Source organism: Schistocerca nitens, chromosome 4 (assembly GCF_023898315.1).
Source record: "Schistocerca nitens isolate TAMUIC-IGC-003100 chromosome 4, iqSchNite1.1, whole genome shotgun sequence".
Taxonomy (NCBI): Eukaryota; Metazoa; Arthropoda; class Insecta; order Orthoptera; family Acrididae; genus Schistocerca; species Schistocerca nitens.
In genome coordinates this window covers 300,420,764-300,446,398 of record NC_064617.1, presented here as the reverse complement: position 1 = coordinate 300,446,398, position 25,635 = coordinate 300,420,764, and the positions used below count along the sequence as shown (strand labels likewise).

General features: G+C 40.8%; 1 protein-coding gene across 4 annotated transcripts in view; it reads left to right on the top strand.

The window, feature by feature from the left end:
• LOC126251488 (DNA ligase 3) overlaps window positions 1–25,635 on the top strand; it is a 605,411-nt gene that overhangs the window by 399,466 nt on the left and 180,310 nt on the right. For all 4 annotated transcript variants that reach the window (XM_049951944.1, XM_049951947.1, XM_049951945.1 and 1 more), the window contains 3 exons: window positions 4,795–4,918; window positions 9,829–9,941; window positions 16,287–16,397. In XM_049951944.1, coding sequence (XP_049807901.1) covers window positions 4,795–4,918; window positions 9,829–9,941; window positions 16,287–16,397 — 348 coding nt within the window. The remainder of the gene's footprint in view (window positions 1–4,794; window positions 4,919–9,828; window positions 9,942–16,286; window positions 16,398–25,635) is intronic.

The following is a 25,635-nucleotide window of genomic DNA, read 5'->3' as shown; positions in this document are numbered from 1 at the left end:
AGCTCCGCCAACTTATCAGCCTTCACCCTTTCTTCTGCATTGCTCTTCAGGAAACTTGGTTTCCAGCAATGCGAACCCCCGCCCTCCGTGGCTATCGGGGTTATTATAAGAATCGAGCAGCTTATGAAAGGGTGTCTGGTGGCGTCTGCATATATGTCCTTCACACTCTGCACAGCGAGTCTGTCCCTCTCCAGACACCTTTAGAGGCTGTCGCTGTACGGGTGTGGATGCCACAGGCTGTTACCATCTGCAGTCTTTACCTTCCACCGGATGGTGATGTCTCGCAACATGTCCTGGCTGCACTGGTGGCCCAATCGCCGCCACCTTTCTAGCTATTGGGCGACCTCAACGCCCATAACCCTCTGTGGGGTGGGTCAGTGGCAACAGGTCGCGGCGCCATCGTTTATTTATTGTCGCAGCTCGATCTCTCGCTGTTAAATGATGGTGCCTTCACACACTTCAGTGTGGCGCATGGCACATACTCCGCCATTGACCTTTCAATCTGTAGCCCTCGCCTCTTACCGTCTGTCCAATGGAGTGTGCATGATGACCTGTGTGGTAGTGACAACTTTCCGATCTTCCTGTCACTACCACGGCGTCACTCTTCTGGGCGCCCTAGCAGATGGGCTATGAATAAGGCTGACTGGGACTTGTTCTCCTCCGCTGCCGCTCTTGCACCTCTCTCTAATGATGACATTGATGCGGTGGTTCAATCGGTCACCACCGGCATCGTTACTGCCGCCGAATCTGCCATTCCCCGTTCTTCTGGGTCCCCTCGGCGGAGGGCTGTGCCTTGGTGGTCGCCTGAGATCGCTGAAGCGATTAAAGATCGCCGGCGGGCACTCCAGCGTCACAAGCGACATCCCTCCATAGACCACCTTATCGCCTTCAAACGGCTGCGTGCGCGGGCCCGCCTCCTTATCCGCCAAGGCAAGAAGGAGTGCTGGGAGCGGTACATGTCCACCATTGGCCTCCATGTCACTCCATCGCAGGTCTGGGCCAAGATTCGACGCGTCTACGGCTATCGGACCCCTGTCAGCGTCCCTGTGCTCTCACTGAATGGAGCATTTTATACCGACTCCGACGTCATTGCAAACCGCTTAGCAGAGCATTTTGCTATGAGTTCCGCTTCTGCGAATTACCCCCAGGCCTTCTGCTCCATTAAAGAGCAGATGGAACGTCGGAGCCTTTCTTTTCGCACAAACACTTCTGAATCCTACAATGCTCCATTCAGTGAGTGGGAATTTCACAGTGCCCTTGCTGCTTGCCCTGATACCGCACCCGGGCCCGATCGCATCCACTGTCAGATGCTGAAACACCTTTCAGTGGACTGCAAGCGACGCCTCCTCGACCTTTACAACCATCTCTGGGTCGAGGGTGAGTTTCCGTCGCAATGGCGGGAGGGCATTGTCATCCCCGATTTGAAACCGGGCAAGAGCCCTTTGGAGGTGGACAGCTACCGCCCCATTAGCCTCACCAATGTTCTTTGCAAGCTTCTCGAATGGATGGTGAGCCGTCGCTTGACTTGGGTACTGGGGTCTCGTGGCCTTCTGGCTCCGTCTCAGGGTGGGTTCCGTAAAGGCCCCTCCGCCGCCGACAATCTGGTGAGCCTGGAGTCAGCCATCCGTACTGCCTTTGCCCGCCGTCAGCATCTGGTCGCTGTCTTTTTCGACATGCGGAAGGTGTACGATACGACATGGCGTCATCACATCCTTTCTACGCTTCATGGATGGGGTCTTCGGGGCCCTCTGCCGATCTTTATCAGAAATTTTCTGTTGTATCGTACCTTCCGCGTGCAAGTCGCGGCCTCATATAGTTCCTCCCACGTCCAGGAGACCGGTGTGCCACAGGGTTCTGTTTTAAGTGTCTGCCTGTTTTTAATAGCCATTAACAGGCTCGCTGCGGCCGTGGTAAATTCAGTCTCCGCTTCCCTGTATGCTGACGACTTCTGCCTTTACTACAGCTCTACTGGCATTGCAGCTGTTGAACGTCAGCTACAGGGCGCTATCCACAAGGCACAGTCTTGGGCTGTAGCTCATGGGTTCCAGTTTTCGGCAGCCAAGACCTGCGTTATGCATTTCTGCCGGCGACGTACTGTCCACCCGGAGCCGCAGCTTTCTCATAACGGCGAACTTCTTTCAGCGGTGGAATCACACAGGTTTTTGGGGGTGGTTTTCGATGCCCGGTTGACTTGGCTGCCTCATATCCTGCAGCTCAAACAGGCGTGTTGGCGGCATCTCAATGCTCTGCGATGTTTGAGCCACACCTGCTGGGGCGCCAACCGCTCTACCCTGTTACGGCTCTACCAGGCGTTAATCCAGTCCCGTCTGGATTATGGGTGCCTGGCTTATGGCTCAGCATCCCCGTCTGCGTTGCGGGTGCTGGACCCAATTCTCCACAGCGGGATACGCCTTGCCACTGGTGCTTTCCGCACCAGCCCTGTGGACAGCATACTAGTGGAGGCCGGTGTCCCTCCACTGCGGTTAAGACGCCAAAAATTACTGGCTGCTTATGCTGCCCACTTTTTTAGCTTGCCCGGGCATCCGAATTACAGTGTGCTGTTCCCGCAGTTAGTCGTCCATCTGCCAGAACGTCGGCCCCGGTCGGGTTGTCAGATCGCCGTGCGCGTCAAGGAGCTTCTCTCCGGGGTTGGATTTTTCCCTGTTCCACCTCCTTTCCGGGCCACCTTGTGTACACCCCCATGGTGTGTTCCTCGCCCTTACCTTCGGCTCAACTTGGCACAGGGCCCGAAGGACTCAGTCCCTCCAGAGGCCTTCCGCCGCCGCTTTTATTCCATCCTGGCCACGTATCAGGGCTCTGGCATTGTTTACACTGACGGTTCAATGGTTGCTGGTCGTGTCGGTTATGCGCTCACTCTAGGGGACCATTCCGAACAACGTTCCTTGGCGGCTGGCTGCAGCGTTTACACTGCTGAGCTGGTCGCCATCTTTCGAGCCCTAGAGTATCTCTGCTCCTGCTCAGGTGAGTCCTTTGTTATCTGTAGCGACTCCCTGAGCAGTTTACGAGCTCTCGACCAGTGTTTTCCTCATTCCCGTCTGGTGATGGCTATCCAGGAGTCCCTGTCTACTCTTGACCGTTGCGGCCGCTCTGTGGTCTTTGTTTGGACCCCAGGCCATGTTGGGATCCCCGGGAATGAGAATGTTGACCGCCTGGTGAAAGAGGCCACCAGTCAACCACCTCTGGAGATTGGCCTCCCGGCGACTGATTTGCGGGCACTGTTACGCCACCAAATTTTTGATTTATGGGACGCTGAATGGCGCAACCTGCCCGTACCAAACAAACTCAGTCATATCAAGGCGTCGACGACTGTGTGGCGGTCGTCCATTCGGGTCTCCCGCCAGGAGTCTGTTGTCCTCTGCCGGCTGCGCATTGGGCACACTCGGCTGACACACGGCCACTTATTGCGCTGTGAGGACCCACCTGTGTGTCGCTGCGGCTCTGTTTTCTCTGTGGTGCACATTTTATTGGAGTGTCCGCTTTTAGCTGTGCTCAGGCAGACGTTTGCACTGCCTGACACGCTCCCTGCCCTTTTATCTGATGACCCTGCTATGGCTGGCTTAGTTTTACGTTTTATTCGGGCAGGGGGTTTTTATCATTTAATCTGAGTGTTTGTGTTTTATTTTATTGTTTTGTGTTGATTCTGGCTTTTGGCCTACGATTTTAAACTCGGTTTTTAATGTGTTCTCGGTGGTTGGCTTTTCCTTTTTTTGTTCCTATGGTCGGCCAACCACCGTCACACTCTGTGTGATTCAATTCGTTTTGCCTGGTCTTTCACTCCGTTTCTCTTGTTCTGTGCCGTCTGTGTTCAGTTCTGTTAATTGTTTTTATTCTCTGTGGGTGTTTTTAGGATTTGGAAAAAGGGACCGATGACCGTAGCAGTCTGGTCCCTTTAATTCCACAAACCAACCACAAACCAATCTGGGAACTACTAAAAGCAACACCCACAACCACACTATTGATGTATGTCACATGAACTTTCCTAAATTATGCTAATCTCTTTGCATTTATTTTGTCATGTCTTCCATTTAATTTCATGTTATTTCAACTATGTCCCTTTTATTGATGCCCGCATCTCGTGGTCGTGCGGTAGCGTTCTCGCTTCCCACGCCCGGGTTCGATTCCCGGCGGGGTCAGGGATTTTCTCTGCCTCGTGATGGCTGGGTGTTGTGTGATGTCCTTAGGTTAGTTAGGTTTAAGTAGTTCTAAGTTCTAGGGGACTGATGACCATAGCTGTTAAGTCCCATAGTGCTCAGAGCCATTTGAACCATTTGAACCTTTTGTTGATGTTTCTTCCTCTTATCTTCTTCCATAATTATGATTGTTTCATCATCTTCCTGTTCATGTTTCTCAGTTTCCTTTCTCCAACATACTCCGGCATTTATTTATTTGGTTTCCATTTTTCTTTAGTTTTTCTCTTATCTGTACATTCTCCACTTCCTCAGTTCTAAAAATACCTCATAGCCCCCGCCATACTGCACAGCTGTTAGTACTGGCTATTGCTTCTAAGCTAATTGACTGCCTCCATCACATTGTGGTTATTAAAGTGTGTCATACATCTCTATGTGTTAGTTACTTCCTGTCCATTTGTGTGTTCTTTCTGTTGGAGCCATAGTCTGCTGTCATTGCAGATACATGTCTGCAGTTCTTCAGATTACCTTACTTCAGTCTGAAAGTGTAAGCTTGTGTGTTTGTTTTCATTTTATGCCCACAGCCAATTTACAGGAAATTACTTTGTAGTTACACAGATTTCACTTTTTAATTTATTGGTTACAGAGCACTTATGAGCCTGGCAAGCGTCATTGGTTGAAAGTAAAAAAGGACTATTTGTTTGGTGGAGCCATGGCAGATGCTGCTGATCTGGTGGTGCTGGGTGCCTGGTTTGGAACAGGACAAAAAGGTATGATAGTGTTGCAGACTGCAGTCAGATGGTTTTACTGGAGATCAACAAAGAATTGATTTAAGTCTTTAACAGTAAACTAATCGTGAATGTAAATTTCCTGAGCATGTACGTATGTTGAGAGTTTCATATTGTAAGAACTAACATGTCTGTTCTTAGTATATCTTTTTTTCCCAGTGCCCCTTAACAGCTGAATAGAATAAAGATCCCAGCTATATGAGTTTTATTCAAGAGTAGGTAATGTGAGAGTGTATATGTGGCAGTTTTTACAGGTGAGCTGTATTTTCACAGAATTTTCAGAAGAATTGGCCTTTCATTAACTTTACTAAAAATTGAGTTTGTAAGTGTGTGTGACTTCATGTAACTTTGTGTTGTTGCTCTTAGATATTTAATTTGTGTGAATGAATCTGTAGGCATGTTTCTAATGGTATAATGAATGGGTACTGGGGTATTCTTTTAGCATGTGTCCACATTTGAGGGAAGTTGCCATTTAATGTCTTAGATGGAAATTTTATCTATGTTGTTGTGAATATTCTTAACTCAACCTGCAATGCATAGGCATCACATTTCTCCAAATGAGAAGGTTGATGACACAGTAACAACATGGAGACAATTATAGAGGCATTCAAAGATATCTTAAATGTTTTCATAATTCACAATATTAACTAGATATGAAGATGGTTAACAATTAAAATTGTGACATTTTGGAAGTAAGTCTAGGTAGTGCAAAACTATCTGAGGTATGAAGAAAAGAAAGGCTCCAGAAGATGACAATGTTGCAGTAGAAATGATTAAAGGTGGAGGAAAATTAATGGTACTGTGATGGGCTCAAAGTAGAGGTGGGAAACTATAGCCATTATTTTTCCTGGGGCATGCAAAATTATTTATGGGCTCACTGGCGAGGAAGATAATCGTCAAACTTGGAACAATGCTGTAATTGTTGTGATTCACAAGGAGGAGGGGGAAAAACTCGAAGACTTTCAGCTTCCTCCTCCTTCATAAGTACAAGAGGTACATTACAATTATTACTAAGTTCATGGAAAAAATACTGGAATTTTAATCAGTAAAAGGAACAAATTGCCTTTAGAAGGACATTTAATCAAGTTTTGAATGGAATTCTATAACAGAACAATACGTATGTAACCACTTTACTTGGGATTCTTGGGGTCTGAGAGAGTTTTTGCTTCAGTTTCAACTAAATATGTATTAACAGTTCAGTTGGATAAGGAGTGTGACAAGGAGATTCCATATCACCAAAACTATTCATATCCACCACAAAGCAATCTTTCATACCTGTGAAATGGGAAAAATGAGGGCTTCCCCTCATCCTCACAGCTCTCAGCTGGAGACCTATGTTCCTGGGATCTGAGTGACTTTTGCTTCTTTTTTTAATGTTCCCTCGAACTATCCCTCTTTTCTCACCAAAGGTCACTGAATACAAAAGACAGAGCCATATGTTCCTGTGTTTGGTGGTGGTATCCATGGCTCAAAATCTTTCTAACGGAAATGGTGTTTTGTAAAGGAATGAAAATAGCTACAGATCCAATCCCCAAGAGTGCAATGATTGGCATAAAAGTGCAGCATAAAATCTCTGCACTAATCCTCAGAATGTTACTTATTGTCTTTGGTGATCACTGTTATTGAATGACTGGGCCCGAGTACACCTGGTGAGGTTGTGCAGTGCTAACACAGTGAGCTCATACTTCAGAGGAGTGAGGTTCAAATTCCAATTGAGGTATCCCCGTTTATATTTTATGCAGTTTCAATAAATAATCTGAGGTGAATGTTAAGAAGGTTCCTTTACTTACTTGAAGATGATAGGGAAAAAGAGAGCAATTGCAAAGTAATATAGTACTTTGTAATGAACAAATGCTCATAAATTAAAAATAGTTGTAATATAGTCCGCAGCTCATGATCTTGCGGTAGCGGTCTCGCTTCCCATGCACGGGGTCCCGGGTTCGATTCCCGGTGGGGTCAGGGATTTTCTCTGCCTCGTGATGACTGGGTGTTGTGTGTTCATCATAATTTCATCATCGTTGACTCGCAAGTCGCCGAAGTGGCACCAACTAAAAAGGACTTGCAATACGGCGGCCGAACTTCTCCGCATGGGGCCTGCCAGCCAACAATGCCATACAATCATTTCAGTTGGAATATAATACAAAATTAAGAAGTCACAATTCAGCATGGCTCGATACTATTTTAATTTGTCTTACCCCAAGCAGTGGCCAAACAACATGAGGTGATGAACTGTCAGTGATCACTAACTGAATACAATCAGCTATTTATTTATTTGCATTTCAATAGACATTCCAGTTTCTGAAAATTTGTTACTTTTCAAGTGCTTCAATAAAATAAAGTAGGTAAAATACTTAACATTCAAAGAGTTTCATCTAGTCATAGTATGTTCACAGTATTAAAAGAATCTGAATTGAACGTCTGGGGAAAAATGACCAGACAACCTAAGTAAGATGTGGTTATTTCTGCCAGACATGCATAACACACACTTGTTCAGTCACCATCATGGAGTTTTCTTGGCTGAAAATTAGATTCTTAAGTAATTCCTGTTTGACATACGCTTGCCAAATGGTGTTCGTCTTCTTAAACTGTACATATTTGTAGTATTCGTATCCATTGACATAAATGACTGCTTCATGAGTTGCACATCTTCCTTTTTCAACAACTTCTCTCCATGTTAATGCTCAGCAAATGTGTGCATATTTGTTGATAAAAATGCAGTCTGAAACTACCGATCATTCGTGAACTCACAAAATCCTGTCTTTGTCAGAACAACAATACACCATCTCTGATGAGTCTCTGTCATCTCTATGATGTGTATTCTGAAAATTGAACCATTGAAAATATTTTGTAGTAATAGTACTGACTTCTGTACTCAGTCTTCAAGTGTTTTTATTGAGGTAGCCTACAGAATTAGTAGATGTGTCATTTTGTAGGAAACAACATCGTTTGATTCATGTAGAGCATCGGTAACCCATTCCACCACCAGGACTGCCAGCGTAGTGCACAATCAAAGTGACTACTTCCACTGTTGCAGAGAATGCTTGCTGTGTGTTCTGGTTTCAGTAAAAAAATTCTGGAATAACTGTTCAGTGTAAATTTCACACCTTATATGCTAAAGAACCTATGTAGGCCTAAAGTTTAGACTTGACACAATAATGTTGTGAAACATGAAATTAAAAGTGTACAGCTAGAAAGAGCTTTGTGAAAACTGTCACTAGCATTGTGTATCTGGATATGCTTCAAAACTTTTTAATTCCACTGGTCGATAAAGATGATTGAGATGGGATGGTTTACTACAAGCAGGATGGTTCACCACCTCATTTTCTCATGAAAGTTGGAGATTTCCATGATAACTGCATCCCAGGTCAGTGGATTGGCCATGAAGGGCCAATTGCATGGCCACATCGCTACCCAGACTTAACAGCACTGGATTTCTTTCTCTGAGGTTTCATTGAAGACTGTGTGGATTCCTTCCCTGCCAAACAATTTAGCCTATCCGAAACATTGAATCTATGCTGCCATTGCACAAGTTGCACCTGATTTGCTGCACTGAGTGTGGGAAGTTACTGGTTGGATGTTTTCCATCTCACAAATGGTAGTTATAACAAACCAAAATGACACTTGACTCTTTTATGACACTTGAGGTTGTTTGCTACAAAATAACAAATCTACCAATTCTGTAAATTTTCTCAATAAATTTCTGTATTATTCCAAAGTTTTAAAGCCTGCCTCTCTCTCTCTCTCTCTCTCTCTCTCTCTCTCTCTCTCTCTCTCTCTCTCTGTCTCTCTGTCTCTCTAGTTTTTTTTTTTTTTTACTTACCCAGTATAATGGATGATTAGGATGATTTATGACTTTCTGTCTGTGATAAAGTAGCAGAATTCTGCAACTTTAGTTAATTTACTGATGTGTCTACTATAATGAACACAGTTTATTTCTGAATGTGTGTGGTTGATTAACTGATTTCAACAAAGGTTTTGTTTAGTAAGTGTTGAAAGTGTCAAGGAGATGCTCATCCAAATCCAGTGGAAAGTGCTACAAGTGTGTTGTTGTGCATCACAGTGTGCTTTACTGTTATAATTCCAAGAGCATGCATGTCTAGAGCAGTCATCCTGTGTGTATGTATGTATCAGAAAGATTATGAGGACAATATTAGAGAGTTTTGAGATCACATGGAGGTTTACTAGCAATCATAATTCTCACCTGCCAGTCGTGAATGGAATCGGAAAAGGTGACATGCCAATGGTACATAAAGTGTTCTGTGCCACGCAACACACAGTGGCTTACAAAGTACAGCCGTAGCTGTAGGAAATGTGTGTAAATAGTATCAGACTCTCATAACTTGCATGTGTGTTCATCAAACTCCACTACATTAATAGGAGCTGTAATTGTTAAAATCAGAAAAGTGTAATCTGACAAGAAATTGTAAATACCACAAATATACATAAAATAGCAATCATTAATAATGAGACACTTTTACCCACTTTTTTTTTTCATACTGCATTTTAAAAGGCATTTCAGAATCTGCAGTGTCATAGCCCCAAATATCGAATACTGTCCATGACCTTGTATCCTAACTAGAAAATGATTTCCATTTGGTCAATGCATTCATATACTTTTGGTCCTAAACTTTTTGTAAAGTACTTGCACTTCTAATAAATGTATGCATGCAGGTATTCAGCTGTTACATTTTGAAAACAAAACTTATTACACAATTTCTCACACAATTTGTTGCACAGTCTGATATCAATATTTTGAACTGAGTCATCTTCTGAAGCTTAAGTACCAGTGTGCACACAAGCTGGAACTGTCAGTATCATGAGAACCTTGGTGTATTTTGTTGACAAATGGGAGAAACTTCTCTGAAAAATAACATTTTTTTTTCTTTTTGCAGGGGGGATGATGTCAGTATTTCTGATGGGATGCTATGATACATACCGTGATAAATGGTGTACCGTCACCAAAGTACACACAGGTCATGATGACAAGACCCTTGAGAGATTACAGGTAATCAGCTGATGCATTTCCTTTTCATTAGTCTGCATGGTCTTTCATTTAGATCCAGACATGCGAAACTCGAGCCCATATTGTCCTCCCATACCCATACCCATACCCATACCCATACCACAATCAGTATATTGTAAAACAAGGCTGTCACTTTCTAGGATAAACTTCTGACTCTTGGTACTGGGTACCGTGTTTGATCAATTATTACTGAAAAGGCTAAGACAAGGTTTCAACTTCCACTCTGGAAACACATTCTCATCTTACAGAATGGGAGTTGCTCTTCTTGTACTTAGCAGGTTATTTATAAATTATTTACATTCATTCAGATACATTTTTGAATATTAATATGGTATAACTTGAAGCTACTAACCAGCCATCAAAAGCAAATGTGTTTTCAGAAGGTGATAGCCAAATCAGGTAACAAAATAAAGACAACAAGGCAGTTCCTTTCCTGACATTAAGTGATACGTAGAAGTATGGGTATGACTGCTGATGAACAGTTGGCAACGTCACAGTATTTCCACATTTGTGCATAAGAGGTTCATGTGAAAGTGCATCCTTCCATCTTGGAATGATTACATATTAAGACTCCCCTTTTTTGTTGTGAAAGTGTCTACACAGAATCAAAGGTAACTGGGGTAACAAACAGAATAAATCGCAGTAATTACTTTATTACTGTATAATAACCCATTAAAGATGGAGTCCCTTATACCAAAATAATCAGAAAATATTCCTAAATAATCTATGAAACTTTCCTGGAGTTTTGGTCCCCCCCCCCCCCCCCCCTTTATTTAAAATTTGAAGACAAGCGTATGGAAGAGGTCCCTAGTGTTAAACTGTTGAGAATAAAACCTGATAGTAAATTAAGTTGAAGAGGCATACAATGGAATTACTGAAACAACAACAAAAATTTTTGTTTTTAATATAAATGTCTTCCACCATAGGTGCCATAAAGAAGGAAAATAAATAAAAATAAAAACTTGGTGCACTTTGTTTGCCTTCATCCCACAATTTTATGTGGTATCCAGTTTCAGAGTAACACATTAAGCTAAGCTAAGGTTTTTCCAGTCCACAAGTGTGTTATGAAATTTGTGATGTAAATTTAAGACCATATTGCAGAAGCCTCTTCAGAGAACTATGTGTACTAAGTATAAATCATTATGAACAAGTAGTCATTCACTTTGGCCCAGAAAGTTCTCCATTATTCAGCAATACCAATTTTCAATACCTTGCCAGCAGCCATAAAAAGTTTAGCTATAAATACAATGTAACAGGAGCCTACAGGATTTATTGAAGGCCAACTCTTCCTACTACAATGGTGAATTTTGCAGCAGAACACACAGATATACTTATTAATAACTCTCTCACATTGTGTGAATGCAGACTTGAGCAATGCTTCAGTGCAGTAGAGCTATCTGTGTGAGTGAGCCATTCAAACTGGTTTTGTTATTGACCATGATTGGCTACAACAGTCCTCACATTGTGTCTTACGCATTTTAGTGTACATGAGGCCCCCCCCCCCCCCTCCACGAATGAACCATGGACTTCACCAAGGTAGGCTGCTTGTGTGCCTAAATTATGCTGATAACTGTACTGTAGGTGCAACCACTACAGGGTTATCTGCAGAGAGGCCAGAATAACTTGTGGTTCTTGAACAGGGTCATCACCATTTTCAGTAGTTACAGGGCAACAGTCTGGATGGATGACTGATCTGACCTTGTAATGTTAGCAGACATGGCCTTGCTGTGCTACTATTGTGATGGGCGGAAAGTAAAGGTGCAAAACTATAGCCATTCCTTTTCCTGGGGGGATGCACCTCTGCTTCATGGTTAAATAATTGTGGCATCCTCTTCGGCAACACATTTCAGAGGGAAAACAGCCTGCCATTTGGATCTCCAAGTAGGGGCTACTCATGAGGATGTCATCAACAGGAAAACAAAAATGGTTATTCTAGGAGTGGGAATGTGGGAAAAGAGAAACTGATATGATGAAGTTGGATAAAGTGGGAATTAGTGAAGTGCAGTGGCAAGAAGAACCAGATTTTTGGTCTTGTGAGTGTGGAGTTACATATAAAGTGTCAAATAGAAGTTATGCACGAGTCACTCTAATAATGGATATGAAAATAGGAATGTGGTTAAGTTACCATGAATAGCAAATGGAATGTGTTGCTTTATCCAAGACAGACATGTAGCCAATATCCACTACAGTAATATAAATTAATATGCCAACTAACTCCACAGACAGTAAAGAGAGTGAAATGGTTTAGTACTCCTAGTGCAGAACTGAGTATGTTGTGTCTTTTTGAAAACTGAATGTGAGACTAATTGCAGGAAACAACTTGATAATATTTTTAAGAACATTGTTTACTATGGCCATTTGCTGGAGATAGTTAAAACACACGTGTGCGTGTGCACGCGCGCACGCGCGCGCGCGCGCGCGCCTGCGCATGAGAGACAGTCACTGGCTGAGGAAACAGCAGCAACAGACTGGCCGTGCATGCATCTATGGGGGGGGGGGGAGGGAGAGAGAGACTGTGTGTGTGTGTGTGTGTGTGTGTGTGTGTGTGTGTGTGTGTGTGTGTGTGTGTGTTTAATAATATTGTTACAGTCCTTTCTAGTCAAATGCCTTAGGTAGGTCACAGAAAATACCAACAAGTGCTATTTTGTAATTTAACATTTGTAAAATTTCGTGAGAGAAGATGCAGATGGTGTTCTCAGTTCAGCAACTCTTCTGAAATCCAAATTGTGGTTTACTGAGGGTGTTATTGTTCAGGTGGGATACTGTTCTACAATACATCACCTTACAAAACTTCGGGAAAATGTCAGTATTGTAATGGGTCAGTTGTTATTGACTTCTCTGCTATTGCCTTTCTTATAAAGGGGTCTAAGAAGGGCACATTTCAATCTCTCTGGAAAAATGCACTGAGACAGTGATGCATTATGTGTTTCAGAAAACACTGCTTATTATGTGGAAACAAGTCTTTAGTACTCTGTTGGAAATACTAGCAAATCCAGATCACCTATTTTTGAGAGAACATACAAAGATCTTAATTTCAGAAGGAGAAATGAATGAGACATCCATATGATTGAATTTTATGTCAATTACTTTTTCAACATGTTGCTTTGGTTTTTCCCTTGAATTGTTTGCCCCTGTAATTTCTACTACATTTAAGAAATGGTTGTTAAAGATGAATGCTACCTGTGACTGATCTTTTTTAGCCCTTCCATTTAAGTCAATATATAGTGATGTTCTTGTGTTCTGTGGCCTGTTGTCCTGCCTCTTGTTTTACTACAATCCATATAGACTTAAATCTGTTGTCAGAGTTGCTGATTTCTGACATAATGTGCATGTTCCTTGATTTATTATAACTCTTCTTAGTAATTTTGAGCAGTTTTTGTAGTTTGCAACTACTGCAGTGCCTTAGTTTATCCTTAAAAAAAAAAAGTTTCATTTTCCTTTTCCTTTCACAAGATGCTTTAATCCATTTAGTGATCTATGGCCTTTTGCATGGCTATTTAATGTCCTTTCTGTTTACCTTCTGCAGATTTCTATTTTCAACTAATGATACAAATTTATCACGGAATAGTTTAAATTTTATTTGAGCATTTGGTTTGTTACAAATTTCATCCCAGATCATCTCTTGTAAACTATTCTTAGAAATGTTTGTCCTGGAGCCATTAATTATTATAACTAATTTGCACTGAGAAGTGTCTATACCGTAAGGCACTATGTTGTTATTTTATCCTGGCTGACTGTGCATCATAATCAAAGAGCATTTTTATTACTAGGTATACAGTTTATATTTTCTTGCTTTGAGCTTGATTAAAGAAAACATTGTCAGTTGGGATCCTGTCTGTGTTGGAATTTTTATTACTGAGGTTAGATATTAGGATCCAAATAATATTTCTGTATCATTTTTCCTATCAGAATCTTTCAGAAAATCGATACTGAAATCACCACAAACTGCTTGCTGTGTTTGATAGATAGCAGAGTGAGGAATCAATATGCCTCACAAACAGTTCAAAATTTCCCAGTGGGAATCTGTATTCAGCTACAATTAAAAATGAAATATTTTTAGTATTAATATGTACAGACAACTACAAAGTCTATATTCTGATCTAAAAATGGTTCCTTTCTGACATCAGTAACTACAGGAATCTTGCTTTGTGTGGTGGATACCATTATACATTTCTGCAGATATTTAAGGGAGATGAAAATTTGTTATGGACTGAAATAAAGCAGTAGGGAGGGAGAAGGGGGGGGGGGAGAGAGAGAGAGAGAGAGAGAGAGAGAGAGAGAGAGAGAGAGAGAGAGAGAAGGAAAATAGTAATTCAACATGGAATGAGGAATGAAATAGGAAACCGCTTGGTAGAATTTTGCGCACAGCCTACTTTAGTCACTGCTAACATTTGATTTCAGAATTGGGTAAGAACATTCTATGCATGGAAGAGACTTGGAGACACCAGAAGGTTTCCAATTTATTATATAATCGTAAGACACAGATTTACAAACTAGATTTTAAACTGTAACACATTTTCATGGGCAGATGTGGATTCTGATGGTAATTTATAGTTTATGAACTGTGGATTAAAACTGTAGAAAATGGAAGAATTGGGAATTTAATTTATTGGGACCTGGATAATTTGAAAGAACCATAGGTTATTGAGAGTTTCAAATAGAGCATTAGGCAACAATTGACTGTGACGGGGGAAAGGAATACAAGAGAAAATGCTTGATAGCTTTCACGGATGAAATAATGAAGGCAGCATGGGGTCAAATATGCAAAAAGGCAAGGTGCAGCAGAAATCCTCAGAAAACAGAAATGATATTAAATTTATATGGCAGAAGGAGAAAATATAAAAATGCAAGAAATGAAACAGGTGAAAGGGAGTACAGATGTTTGAAAAATGAGATTCACAGAAAGTGCAAAATGACTAAGCAGGAATGGGTGGAAGACAAATGTAAGGCTGTGGAAGCATCTGTAACTATGGGAAATGTGGATGCTGCCTACATAAAAACTGAAGACCTCTTTTGGGGAAAGAGGAGCAGCTGTGTGAGTATCAAGATCTCAGATGGTATGCCAGTAGTTAAAAGCAAAAACTGAAAGGTGGAAGGAATATATTGAATGGCTGTATGAGAGAAATAAAGTTGATGGCAACATTATAGAAAAGGAAGAGGAAGTGGGAGATGTGTCTGTGTGAGATGATTTTCTCAAAGCAGTGAAAGTCCTGTGTCAAAACAAGGCCTCTGGAATAGGTGAGATTCCCTAAGAATAAAGGAGGTCTTTGGGAGAATCAGCCGTGACATGATAGGCTGAAGAAGGGAAATCTACATTCGTAGCTTTTCTAGTTTGATACAGTCTTTGAAACTCTGAAGGAAGCAGGAATAAAATACAGGAAGCAAAGGTTATTTACAACTGGTACAGAAACCAGACTGCAGTTGTGAACTGAAGAACAGGAAAAGGAAGCACTGTTTGAGAAGGAAGTAAGGTATGGTTGTAACCTATTCCTTATGTTGTTCAATCTGTATGCTGAGCAAGCAGTAAAGGAGAGACAAGAGAAATTTTGAAAGGGTATAAAAGTTCAGGGAAAAGAAATAAAAACTTTGAGGTTTGCAAATAACACTGTAATTCTGTCAGAGACAGCAAAGGACTTGGTAAGAGCAATTGAATGGAATTGGTAATGTCTTGAAAAGAGGATGTAACATCAAAACAAGTGAATAAATGGTAATGGAATGTAATCTAATTAAATAATACAATGCTGTGAGAATTAGATTAGGAATGAGACACTAAAAGTAATAACGAGCTTTGCTATCTGAGCAACAAAATAACCGATCATAGCTGAAGTATAGAGGATATAAAATGCTGATTGGCTATAGCGAGCTAATAATTTCTGAGAAAGAGTAGCTTGGTAGCGTCGAATATAAATTTGCATTAGGAAGTCTGTTTTTGAGATTTTTTATGGAGTATAGTCTTGTACAGAAACGAAACATGGATGATAAGGAGCTCATACAAGATAATAGAAGCTTCTGCATGTGGTGCTACAGAAAATATTGAAGATCAGATGGGTAGATTAAGTAACTGATGAGGAGATACAGAATCAAATTGAGATAAAAGTAATTTATGGCATAACTTAAATAAAAGAAGGGATCCACTGACAGAACACATCCTGAGGCATCAAGGCATTATCAGTTTGCTAAGTAGAGGGAAGTTTGGGGGGGAGGGACAGGGGGGAGCAGGGGGGGGGGGGGGAGGGGAGTGCATCAATTGTAAAGATAGATGTGGGGATGTATACAGTATGTTTTGTTCTGATAATCATTTCTTCTAATTATTTCATATAATCACAGGATGAACTGGGGCCCAAGGTGACAAAGATTAGCCGAGAGGCCTCTCGTGTGCCCAGTTGGCTAAATTGCACGAAGACAATGATTCCAGACTTTGTTGCCAAGGATCCTAAGGTAAGTTGCTGTGAACTTGGTTTTACTTTGTTAATTTGTTAATTATCTCAAAAGGAAAATCCACCATGAGGAAATTTTAAAATCTCATGGAGCAGAACATGTGGTCATTAATTAATTTAAGAAGACAAAATTCAAAGTATACCTGGCACACACATTGACAAGTAGAAAAACTCTCTGTACCTGTCAGAACTGCTTACTTCTGCCTCAGGAAGAAAAGGAGATAGGTTGTGCAAGGCTGGAAAGCAGGTATGTCAGGGGACTAATGACCTCAGCAGTTGAGTCCCATAGTGCTCAGAGCCAGGTATGTCATGTACACCAGAGACTGAAAAGGACTTACATGTAGACCTTTTGAGGACAAACAGACTAATGATGCACATTCCATACATTTCACACATGTATTGTTTGTAAAGGACTGAAATTTGCTAGGGGAAATAAAAATGATGATGATATACAACTTTTATGTATCTACTCAACAAGCCATGTTTTGCTATATTTGGTGCAGGGTAGGCTTTTTTTACTACTATAATCTCCTCCTCCCCCCCCCCCCCCCCCCCCCCCCCCCCGCCTCCCTCCTATCACCCCATACTGGATGACTGGATGCAATGTAAGCACATTCAGTTTCAATAGTAAATCCCTGCAATCACATCTACATAAACACACATACATAAATCATAAACCCCTGTGAAGTACCTGGAAAAAAGTGGCGATCATTGTATGACTATTTCAATCACACATTACACCTCTTGTAGTTTCTCTTATTGGAATACTTGTCTATGATGTTCTTGTGCTTGGTAAATGAATCAAACATTAAACATGCTGCTCTTCATTCTTCTATCTCTCCCCCAGTAATCCTGCCTGATAACGGTTTTGGGCTGGCGAAGTAAATAAAGATTTTGTAAGCTGCTGCTTTAATGGGTAAATTATATTTCCTTAGGTTCTTCCAGTGACTCTGGTGTCTAATTTTCCTACAGTTAATTTTATGTTTTTGTTCAATTTTAGTTTATTCTGTGCAGATACTCCTAGATATTTTACAGTTGTTTATGTTTATAGTGATGATCAATAGTGTAATAGAATAGCAATGGCTCTTCAGGCTCATTTATGCACAGTACCTTACTGTCAGTCCCTGCACCAAGCATTTTGCTTAAATATTGTGACATTGTGATGTTCTGACCACCACCACCACCACCACCACCACCACCACCACCACCATCACCATTTGTGAACCCTCCACAGAACTTGACGGTATCCGCCATATCATCACCTGGGAGTTGCTGTTTGTTGTCCTCTGGATCTCATGTGTAAAAAAGCAAGCTGAGTTTCAAAAGGTGGTTGTTTGCAGAATGCACACTGATTCCTACAGAGGCAACTTCCATTCTCCTGTAGGATCACAATACACTTGCATGAAAGTGTTTCATATCTTGAACAGATTTACGTCAATGGTGCAGGCCTATTCCTGTGTCTCTCTTGGATAATATACCTTGTAAATGGAAATAACCTGCATCCATTTCCCAGTTGCTTGGAATGCCTCACTGCTCCGGTGACCTATGAAAGTGGTATAATAAAGGAGAAGTAGTAATTCCACTGAATCTGTATAAAATTATACAATTATCTCATCAGGTCTAGTTGCTTTTCCTCTGTAGAATAATTTTAGTTTATTTTTTTTTTTGTTCCATTATCACTTACCTGAAAGTTATTTCAGCACTCGTGCAGTGATTGAAGGGATGACCATATCATGATTTACCACAGTGAAACAATTTTAGAAGATTGAATTTATTATTTTGGTCTTAACAAGAAGCCGTTCTTCATGTAACACATAGTTTACAGTCATGGAATCATCATCAGTGCACCTTTATATATACTTTTGTCATTTTTTATGTTTTATTTATTAGGATTTGGCCATGGAATTCTGTAATTTGATCATGTATATTTTAGTTAAGTGTAAGTAGAACTAGCAGTATGTATCTGCATTTTTTAATCCACTGTAAAAAAATTTCTAAATTACTCATTATGACTGAAGGCTAATGCTTAAATATAGAGGAATTAATTAATGTATTACCTCTAAGTACAATAATGGAAAGTCATCGGTGCATTACTAATAAAAGATGTAGTGCAGGTAACAACTTCCCATATATGTGGTGAGTGCTACTTTTATTCCTTCCTTAATCAGTAAAATATGTATTTTATGTTCAAATTTCATGGAACATCTCTGGTATGCCTCGCTGCATTAACACTCCTGGAAGGAACGTTATTTCAGAGCAATGTCTTATCTAGAGCCCATGGATTGTTTCCAGAATGAATCATTCACTCTGTAGTGGAATGTGCATGGTTTTGAAACTTTTTAACAAATCAAAACCATGTGGAGAGAACAACTCAAGGTAGGACCTTGCCATTTGTGTGCAATGCTCTTATTAAATAAGGTATCTGGGAATGACTGATAAGTCCCCTCACAAACTGAGTCCTTTCTATATGTTTCAATTAGTTTCCAAAGTTTATATGGATAGATGCATTCTGGAAACACCCCATAGGCTATGGCAAAACTAGTTTAATATAATATCCTTTTTGTGGTATGCTGGTTCAGCAAGGTATCCAGGACAACTTCGGTGGACTTTAATAAGCAAGGTTAAGATACTGGGATAATTGAAGCCATGAGAATGAATTGCAAGTTGCGCTCAGCTTGCTCAGTCAGTAACAAAGCTACTTGCAACAAGAAACACACAATCTGCATGGCATACCAATATGAGATTATTTTGTTCGCAATTGGCATGCTGTAATACACAGTTGCAGGGAAGCACATTTGCATGGTAGAGAGATTTGGATAATTTTTTGCATGACTAGAGCACCTTCAGCATGATAATGTAAAAATTGATAATCATATCCATTGCCACAATGTTATCAATGTATCTTGTTGTTTTGTGGATCTCAAAGAATCCTCAACTCACACACATGTGAGAATATTTGGCACAGGTCTGTCATGGCAGTGTGAAAATGTAATCTCTGATGCAATATCAGATGGACATTTTAAAATAAGTGCTTCTCATGGACTGCCAGACATTAACACACCCATTATATAGTGCTTCCATCACTTTTCATAACTTTTAGCCAAATGATGCAATTGGATACATAGTTTTCCATTTCTTAGATGTCACACAAATTTAAGTAAGTTCTGTAGTTTTACTCCAGTAAATTTTCCTTGACATTAGTATTATATGGAAATTTTTATTCATGCTTGTTTGGTTAATCATAAGTGCCTCAATTTTTTGTAGGCCAAATCTGTAAGAAGGTAGCTTACAAAACCCTTGTTTGACCAGTACTTGAATACTGATAGTCAGTCTGGGACCCATACCAGATAGGACTGATAGAGAAAATAGACAAGAGCCTAAGAAGAGCAGCTCATTTCATTACAGTTTCATTTAGTAATGTGAAAGCTTCACAGAACTGCTCAGCCATCTCCAGTGGCTGACACTGCAAGAGGAGCATTCTGCATCATGCCACGGTTTACTGTTAAAATTCAGAGCATATACATTTTTACAAGAGTCAACTAATACATTGCTTCCTCAGTCTTACCAACAGTAGTTCATCCCACAAACCATTCATGACTGGATCAGGGAAGGAGGAAATGAGTGTTGCACACCAGAAAATGGCTGCAGATGTAAATGTAATTGTATTCTAAAATAACTGTGTAAATTTGTTGTACTGCCTCCTTTCCTGACCCAGTCATGAATGGTTTGTGTGAAAAATGATTGATCGTAAGTGTCTGTATCAGATGAATATATATGTAGGAGGAAGCAATCTTTGTTGACTCTTCTAGAAATTAATTTTAACACTAAACCACACCATGACTCAGAATGCTGTTCTTGCAACCTCAGCCACTGGAGTTGGCTGAGCATCTCTGTAAAGCTTCTTGCATTTATTAAATGAACCTGTAACGAAATGAGCTGCTCTTCGTATGATCTTCTCTATTTCCTCTATCAATCCCATCTGGTATGACTCCCAGACTGATAAGCAATATTGAAGTATCTGGGAAAAAGTCTCTGTGTCTCTTGCCTCTCTCATGGATTACTACTGTACAATTAAAATAAATAATGTAAGAGAATATTAAATTGTCTTGTAAGTTGTTATTATGTTTGATGAATATTATCCTATGAACTGGGAAAGGAAGTAGTTGTAAATGTTGACCATGTTTCCATATTTTTGAGAGAAGCAGCTTTTAACACTCTGCCAAGGCAACATATTACAAAAAGTTCTGTATGTTTGTAAAATAACTAGGATAGCAGTGCTATTTTTAAGGCATGTGGAGTACTGGGGCTAAGAGAGATTTAGGCCAAGGGGATAGTGAGAATGAAGCATTCATCGCAGGGATACTTCTCAACAGGACAAATTAGAAAGTGTGATGTCACATTACTGTCTCCATCAAAGGTACAGTGACCTGCTAAAGGAGCAACATCATGTACCAACTTCATAACGACCAGTACACAGGACTCAATATGGGTGTGACCATGTACAAAGTATCCACTTGGCTCCACAGGGGAGTTCATAACTGTTTTGTGAATACATGCAAGGGGAACTTGGTGCACCATGCTGTTGCAGTACTATTTCCTTTCTTGTGCAGCAGTTATATGCTCTGAATGCATCTTGTCTCGGGCTTGCTTCCCAGAAGAGATTATCTTCTAACAACCTACCTCACTTATAGGATTTTGATTATAGCCTTTCCCATTATGTTCCACCTATTTTACAGAATATATAGGCCATGCAGGGAAGGTTTGTCAATGCTCAGCATGGTTGGCAGTCCATATGGGGGTCATCAGATACATATAATGTGGTAGCCCTTGGGATTCACACTACTGATGTGCAAGTTGTCACCACCTTGCATATGTGAAGGAGTAGATGGCTGTCCATTTAGGGGTAGCAGGTAGCAGGACTCTGGGCACTGGCCTGAAAGCAAAGTGGCCTTCACCCTGGCTGGGTGGTGCCCATGGGAAGAGCTCTTATTCATAGTAGGCAGCATCATAGCAGATATTTGTCATTATGAAGTGGCCAGATTTATTAGCTGATAACTGTGAGGCTCTTGCAGTCTCTTCATACAGACCACAATTCAGTACACTTCATTAGGACTCTTATGAACTTCCCCTTCGTGGCAATGTCATGAGAGGAAAATGAGACTGAGCAACTTGAACCCACATTCCCCCCTCTGTTCCTGGTTTATACAAATGGAGGATGTTTCCTCTCAACTAAACTGATGTTCTTTGTGGACAACATGGAAAACATGTATGGTGAATTCTCTTTCCTTAGTAAATTATGAAGCGAAGTGGTCCTATCTTAATTAAGACAGCAAATACTATCCAGTTCTGACTGTTATTATCATTTAAATGACTTGGTGATATACTTTTTGACATAAAATCCCATAAGCACTTAACATGGTACAGGGATTAATTTTTCACCAGGACTTAATGCTGCAGATAAATAAAAAACTACATGAATCTTTCATGAGGTACGGCATCCACTTCATGCATTGTGCACATTGAGACCTGTCAGACAAGAAGGTAGACACCATCTCATTCATCCTCACTATTATGGGGATTTGCTCCCAAAGAAGACCAAAATGTTTGACTGTTGCAATGTGAATCTGTACTTCCAACCCTAAAGTGGTGCTTTAAGTGTCAATGCTTTGGGCACGTCTTCCTGGTTCACATGTGACTTCATTTGTGGAGACTGGTCAGCCACTTAATGAAAATTCATCATGTGTTCTACCAGCCGTCTGTATCAATTGACCACCCTCTCTGATTCCTGTAGTGTGTGATGCTAATTCAGAAACGTGAAACCCAGAAATGTAGGTCACAGATTGTCTTTCATTTTCTGAACATCAGAAAAATATGATTGTTCATGTCAAGGCTCAATGATATAGACATTAACTATTGCTGTGGCCAGGTCAGTGGCAGTACCTGGTATATTTACTCACTCAACATCAACGTCTGGTAGTGGTGCACATAAACTTTGCCGAAGTGGTGATGGGCTCTCCCCGCTAGTGGCTTCTGAAGCGTGTGGCTATAAAGGCAGCATGTCCCTCAGGTGTTGACCAATGGCAGCACTTCCTTCTAGAAAGTTTGTTGCCAGGAAGACATAGATCAGAAACCTGACACTAACCAGTAGCTGAAGGAGCCACAGATTACACTGAACAACAAATCTGAAGTGAAAGTGTGTGAATTGCATGATTTTGAATTAGTTATGTTTATTTGAGTATAAAACAATACAAAATCATCATCTTCATAAATATTTAGCTCTAGTTTTTTTTTTTTTTTTTTTAAATGAACCATGGACCTTGCCGTTAGTGGGGAGGCTTGCGTGCATCAGCGATACAGATAGCCGTACCGTAGGTGCAACCACAACGGAGGGGTATCTGTTGAGAGGCCAGACAAACGTGTGGTTCTTGAAGAGGGGCAGCAGCCTTTCAGTAGTTGCAGGGGGCAACAGTCTGGATGATTGACTGATCTGGCCTTGTAACATTAACCAAAACAGCCTTGCTGTGCTGGTACTGCGAACGGCTGAAAGCAAGGGGAAACTATGGCCGTAATTTTTCCCGAGGGCATGCAGCTTTACTGTATGATTAAATGATGATGACGTCCTCTTGGGTAAAATATTCCGGAGGTAAAATAGTCCTCCATTCGGATCTCTGCGCGGGGACTACTCAAGAGGACTTCGTTATCAGGAGAAAGAAAACTGGCATTCTACGGATCGGAGTGTGGAATGTCGGATCCCTTAATCGGGCAGGTAGGTTAGAAAATTTAAAACGGAAAATGGATAGGTTAAAGTAAGATACAGTGGGAATTAGTGAAGTTCGGTGGCAGGAGGAACAAGACTTTTTGTCAGGCGAATACAGGGTTATAAATACAAAGTCAAATAGGGGTAATGCAGGAATAGGTTTAATAATGAATAAAAAATAGGAATGCGGGTAAGCTGCTACAAACAGCATAGTGAATGCATTATTGTGGCCACGATACACACAAAGCCCACACCTACTACAGTAGTACAAGTTTATATGCCAACTAGCTCTGCAGATGACGAAGAAATTGAAGAAATGTATGACGAAATAAAAGAAATTATTCACATAGTGAAGGGAGATGAAAATTTAATAGTCATGGATGACTGGAATTCGGTAGTAGGAAAAGGGAGAGAAGGAAACGTAGTAGGTGAATATGGATTGGGGGTAAGAAATGAAAGAGGAAGTCACCTGGTAGAATTTTGCACAGAGCACGACTTAATCATAGCTAACACTTGGTTCAAGAATCATAAAAGAAGGTTGTATACATGGAAGAACCCTGGAGATACTAAAAGATATCAGATAGATTATATAATGGTGAGACAGAGATTTAGGAACCAGGTTTTAAATTATAAGACATTTCCAGGGGCAGATGTGGACTCTGACCACAATCTATTGGTTATGAACTGTAGATTAAAACTCAAGAAACTGCAAAAAGGTGGGAATTTAAGGAGATGGGATCTGGATAAACTGACTAAACCAGAGGTTGTACAGAGTTTCAGGGAGAGCGTAAGGGAACAAATGGCAGGAATGGGGGAAAGAACTACAGTAGAAGAAGAATAGGTAGCTTTGAGGAATGAAGTAGTGAAGGCAGCAGAGGATCAAGTAGGTAAAGACGAGGGCTAGTAGAAATCCTTGGGTAACAGAAGAAATATTGAATTTAATTGATGAAAGGAGAAAATATAAAAATGCAGTAAATGAAGGAGGCAAAAGGGAATACAAACGTCTCAAAAATGAGATTGACAGGAAGTGCAAAATGGCTAAGCAGGGATGGCTAGAGGATAAATGTAAGGATGTAGAGGCCTATCTCACTAGGGATAAGATAGATACTGCCTACAGGAAGATTAAAGAGACCTTTGGAGAAAAGAGAACCACTTGTATAAATATCAAGAGCTCAGATGGAAACCCAGTTCTAAGCAAAGAAGGGAAAGCAGAAAGGTGGAAGGAGTATATAGAGGGTCTATACAAGGGCGATGTACTTGAGGACCATATTATGGAAATGGAAGAGGATGTAGACGAAGATGAAATGGGAGATATGATACTGCGTGAAGAGTTTGTCAGAGCACTGAAAGACCTGAGTCGAAACAAGGCCCCGGGAGTAGACAACATTCCATTAGAACTACTGACGGCCTTGGGAGAGCCAGCCCTGACAAAACTCTACTTCTGGTGAGTGATGTGTATGAGACAGGTGAAATGCCATCAGACTTCAAGAAGACTATAATAATTTCAATCCCAAAGAAATCAGGTGTTGACAGATGTGAAAATTACTGAACTATCAGTTTAATAAGTCACGGCTGCAAAATACTAACGCGAATTCTTTACAGAAGAATTGAAAAACTAGTAGAAGCCGACCTAGGGGAAGATCAGTTAGGATTCCGTAGAAATATTGGAACTCGTGAGGCAATACTGACCCTACGACTTAGCTTAGAAGCAAGATTAAGGCAAGCCAAACCTATGTTTCTAGCATTTGTAGACTTAGAGAAAGCTTTTGACAATGTTGACTGGAATACTCTCTTTCAAATTCTGAAGGTGGCAGGGGTAAAATATAGGGAGCGAAAGGCTATTTACAATTTGTATAGAAATTGGCAATTATAAGAGTTGAGGGGCATGCAAAGGAAGCAGCGGTTGGGAAGGGAGTGAGACAAGGTTGTAGCCTGTCCCGATGTTATTCAACCTGTATGTTGCGCAAGCAGTAAAGGAAACAAAAGAAAAATTCGGAGTAGGTATTAAAATCCATGGAGAAGAAATAAAAACTTTGAGGTTCGCCGATGACATTGTAATTCTGTCAGAGACAGCAAAGGACTTGGAAGAGCAGTTCAATGGAATGGATAGTGTCTTGAAAGGAGGATGTAAGATGAACATCAGCAGAAGCCAAGCGAGGATAATGGAATGTAGTCAAATTAAATCGGGTGATACTGAGGGTATTAGATTAGGAAATGAGACACTTAAAGTAGTAAAGGAGTTTTGCTATTTAGGGAGTAAAATAACTGATGATGGTCGAAGTAGAGAGGATATCACATGTAAACTGGCAATGGCAAGGAAAGCGTTTCTGAAGAAGAGAAATTTGTTAACATCGAGTGTAGATTTAAGTGTCAGGAAGTCGTTTCTGAAAGTATTTGTATGGAGTGTAGCCGTGTGTGGAAGTGAAACATGGACGATAAATAGTTTGGACAAGAAGAGAATAGAAGCTTTCGAAATGTGGTG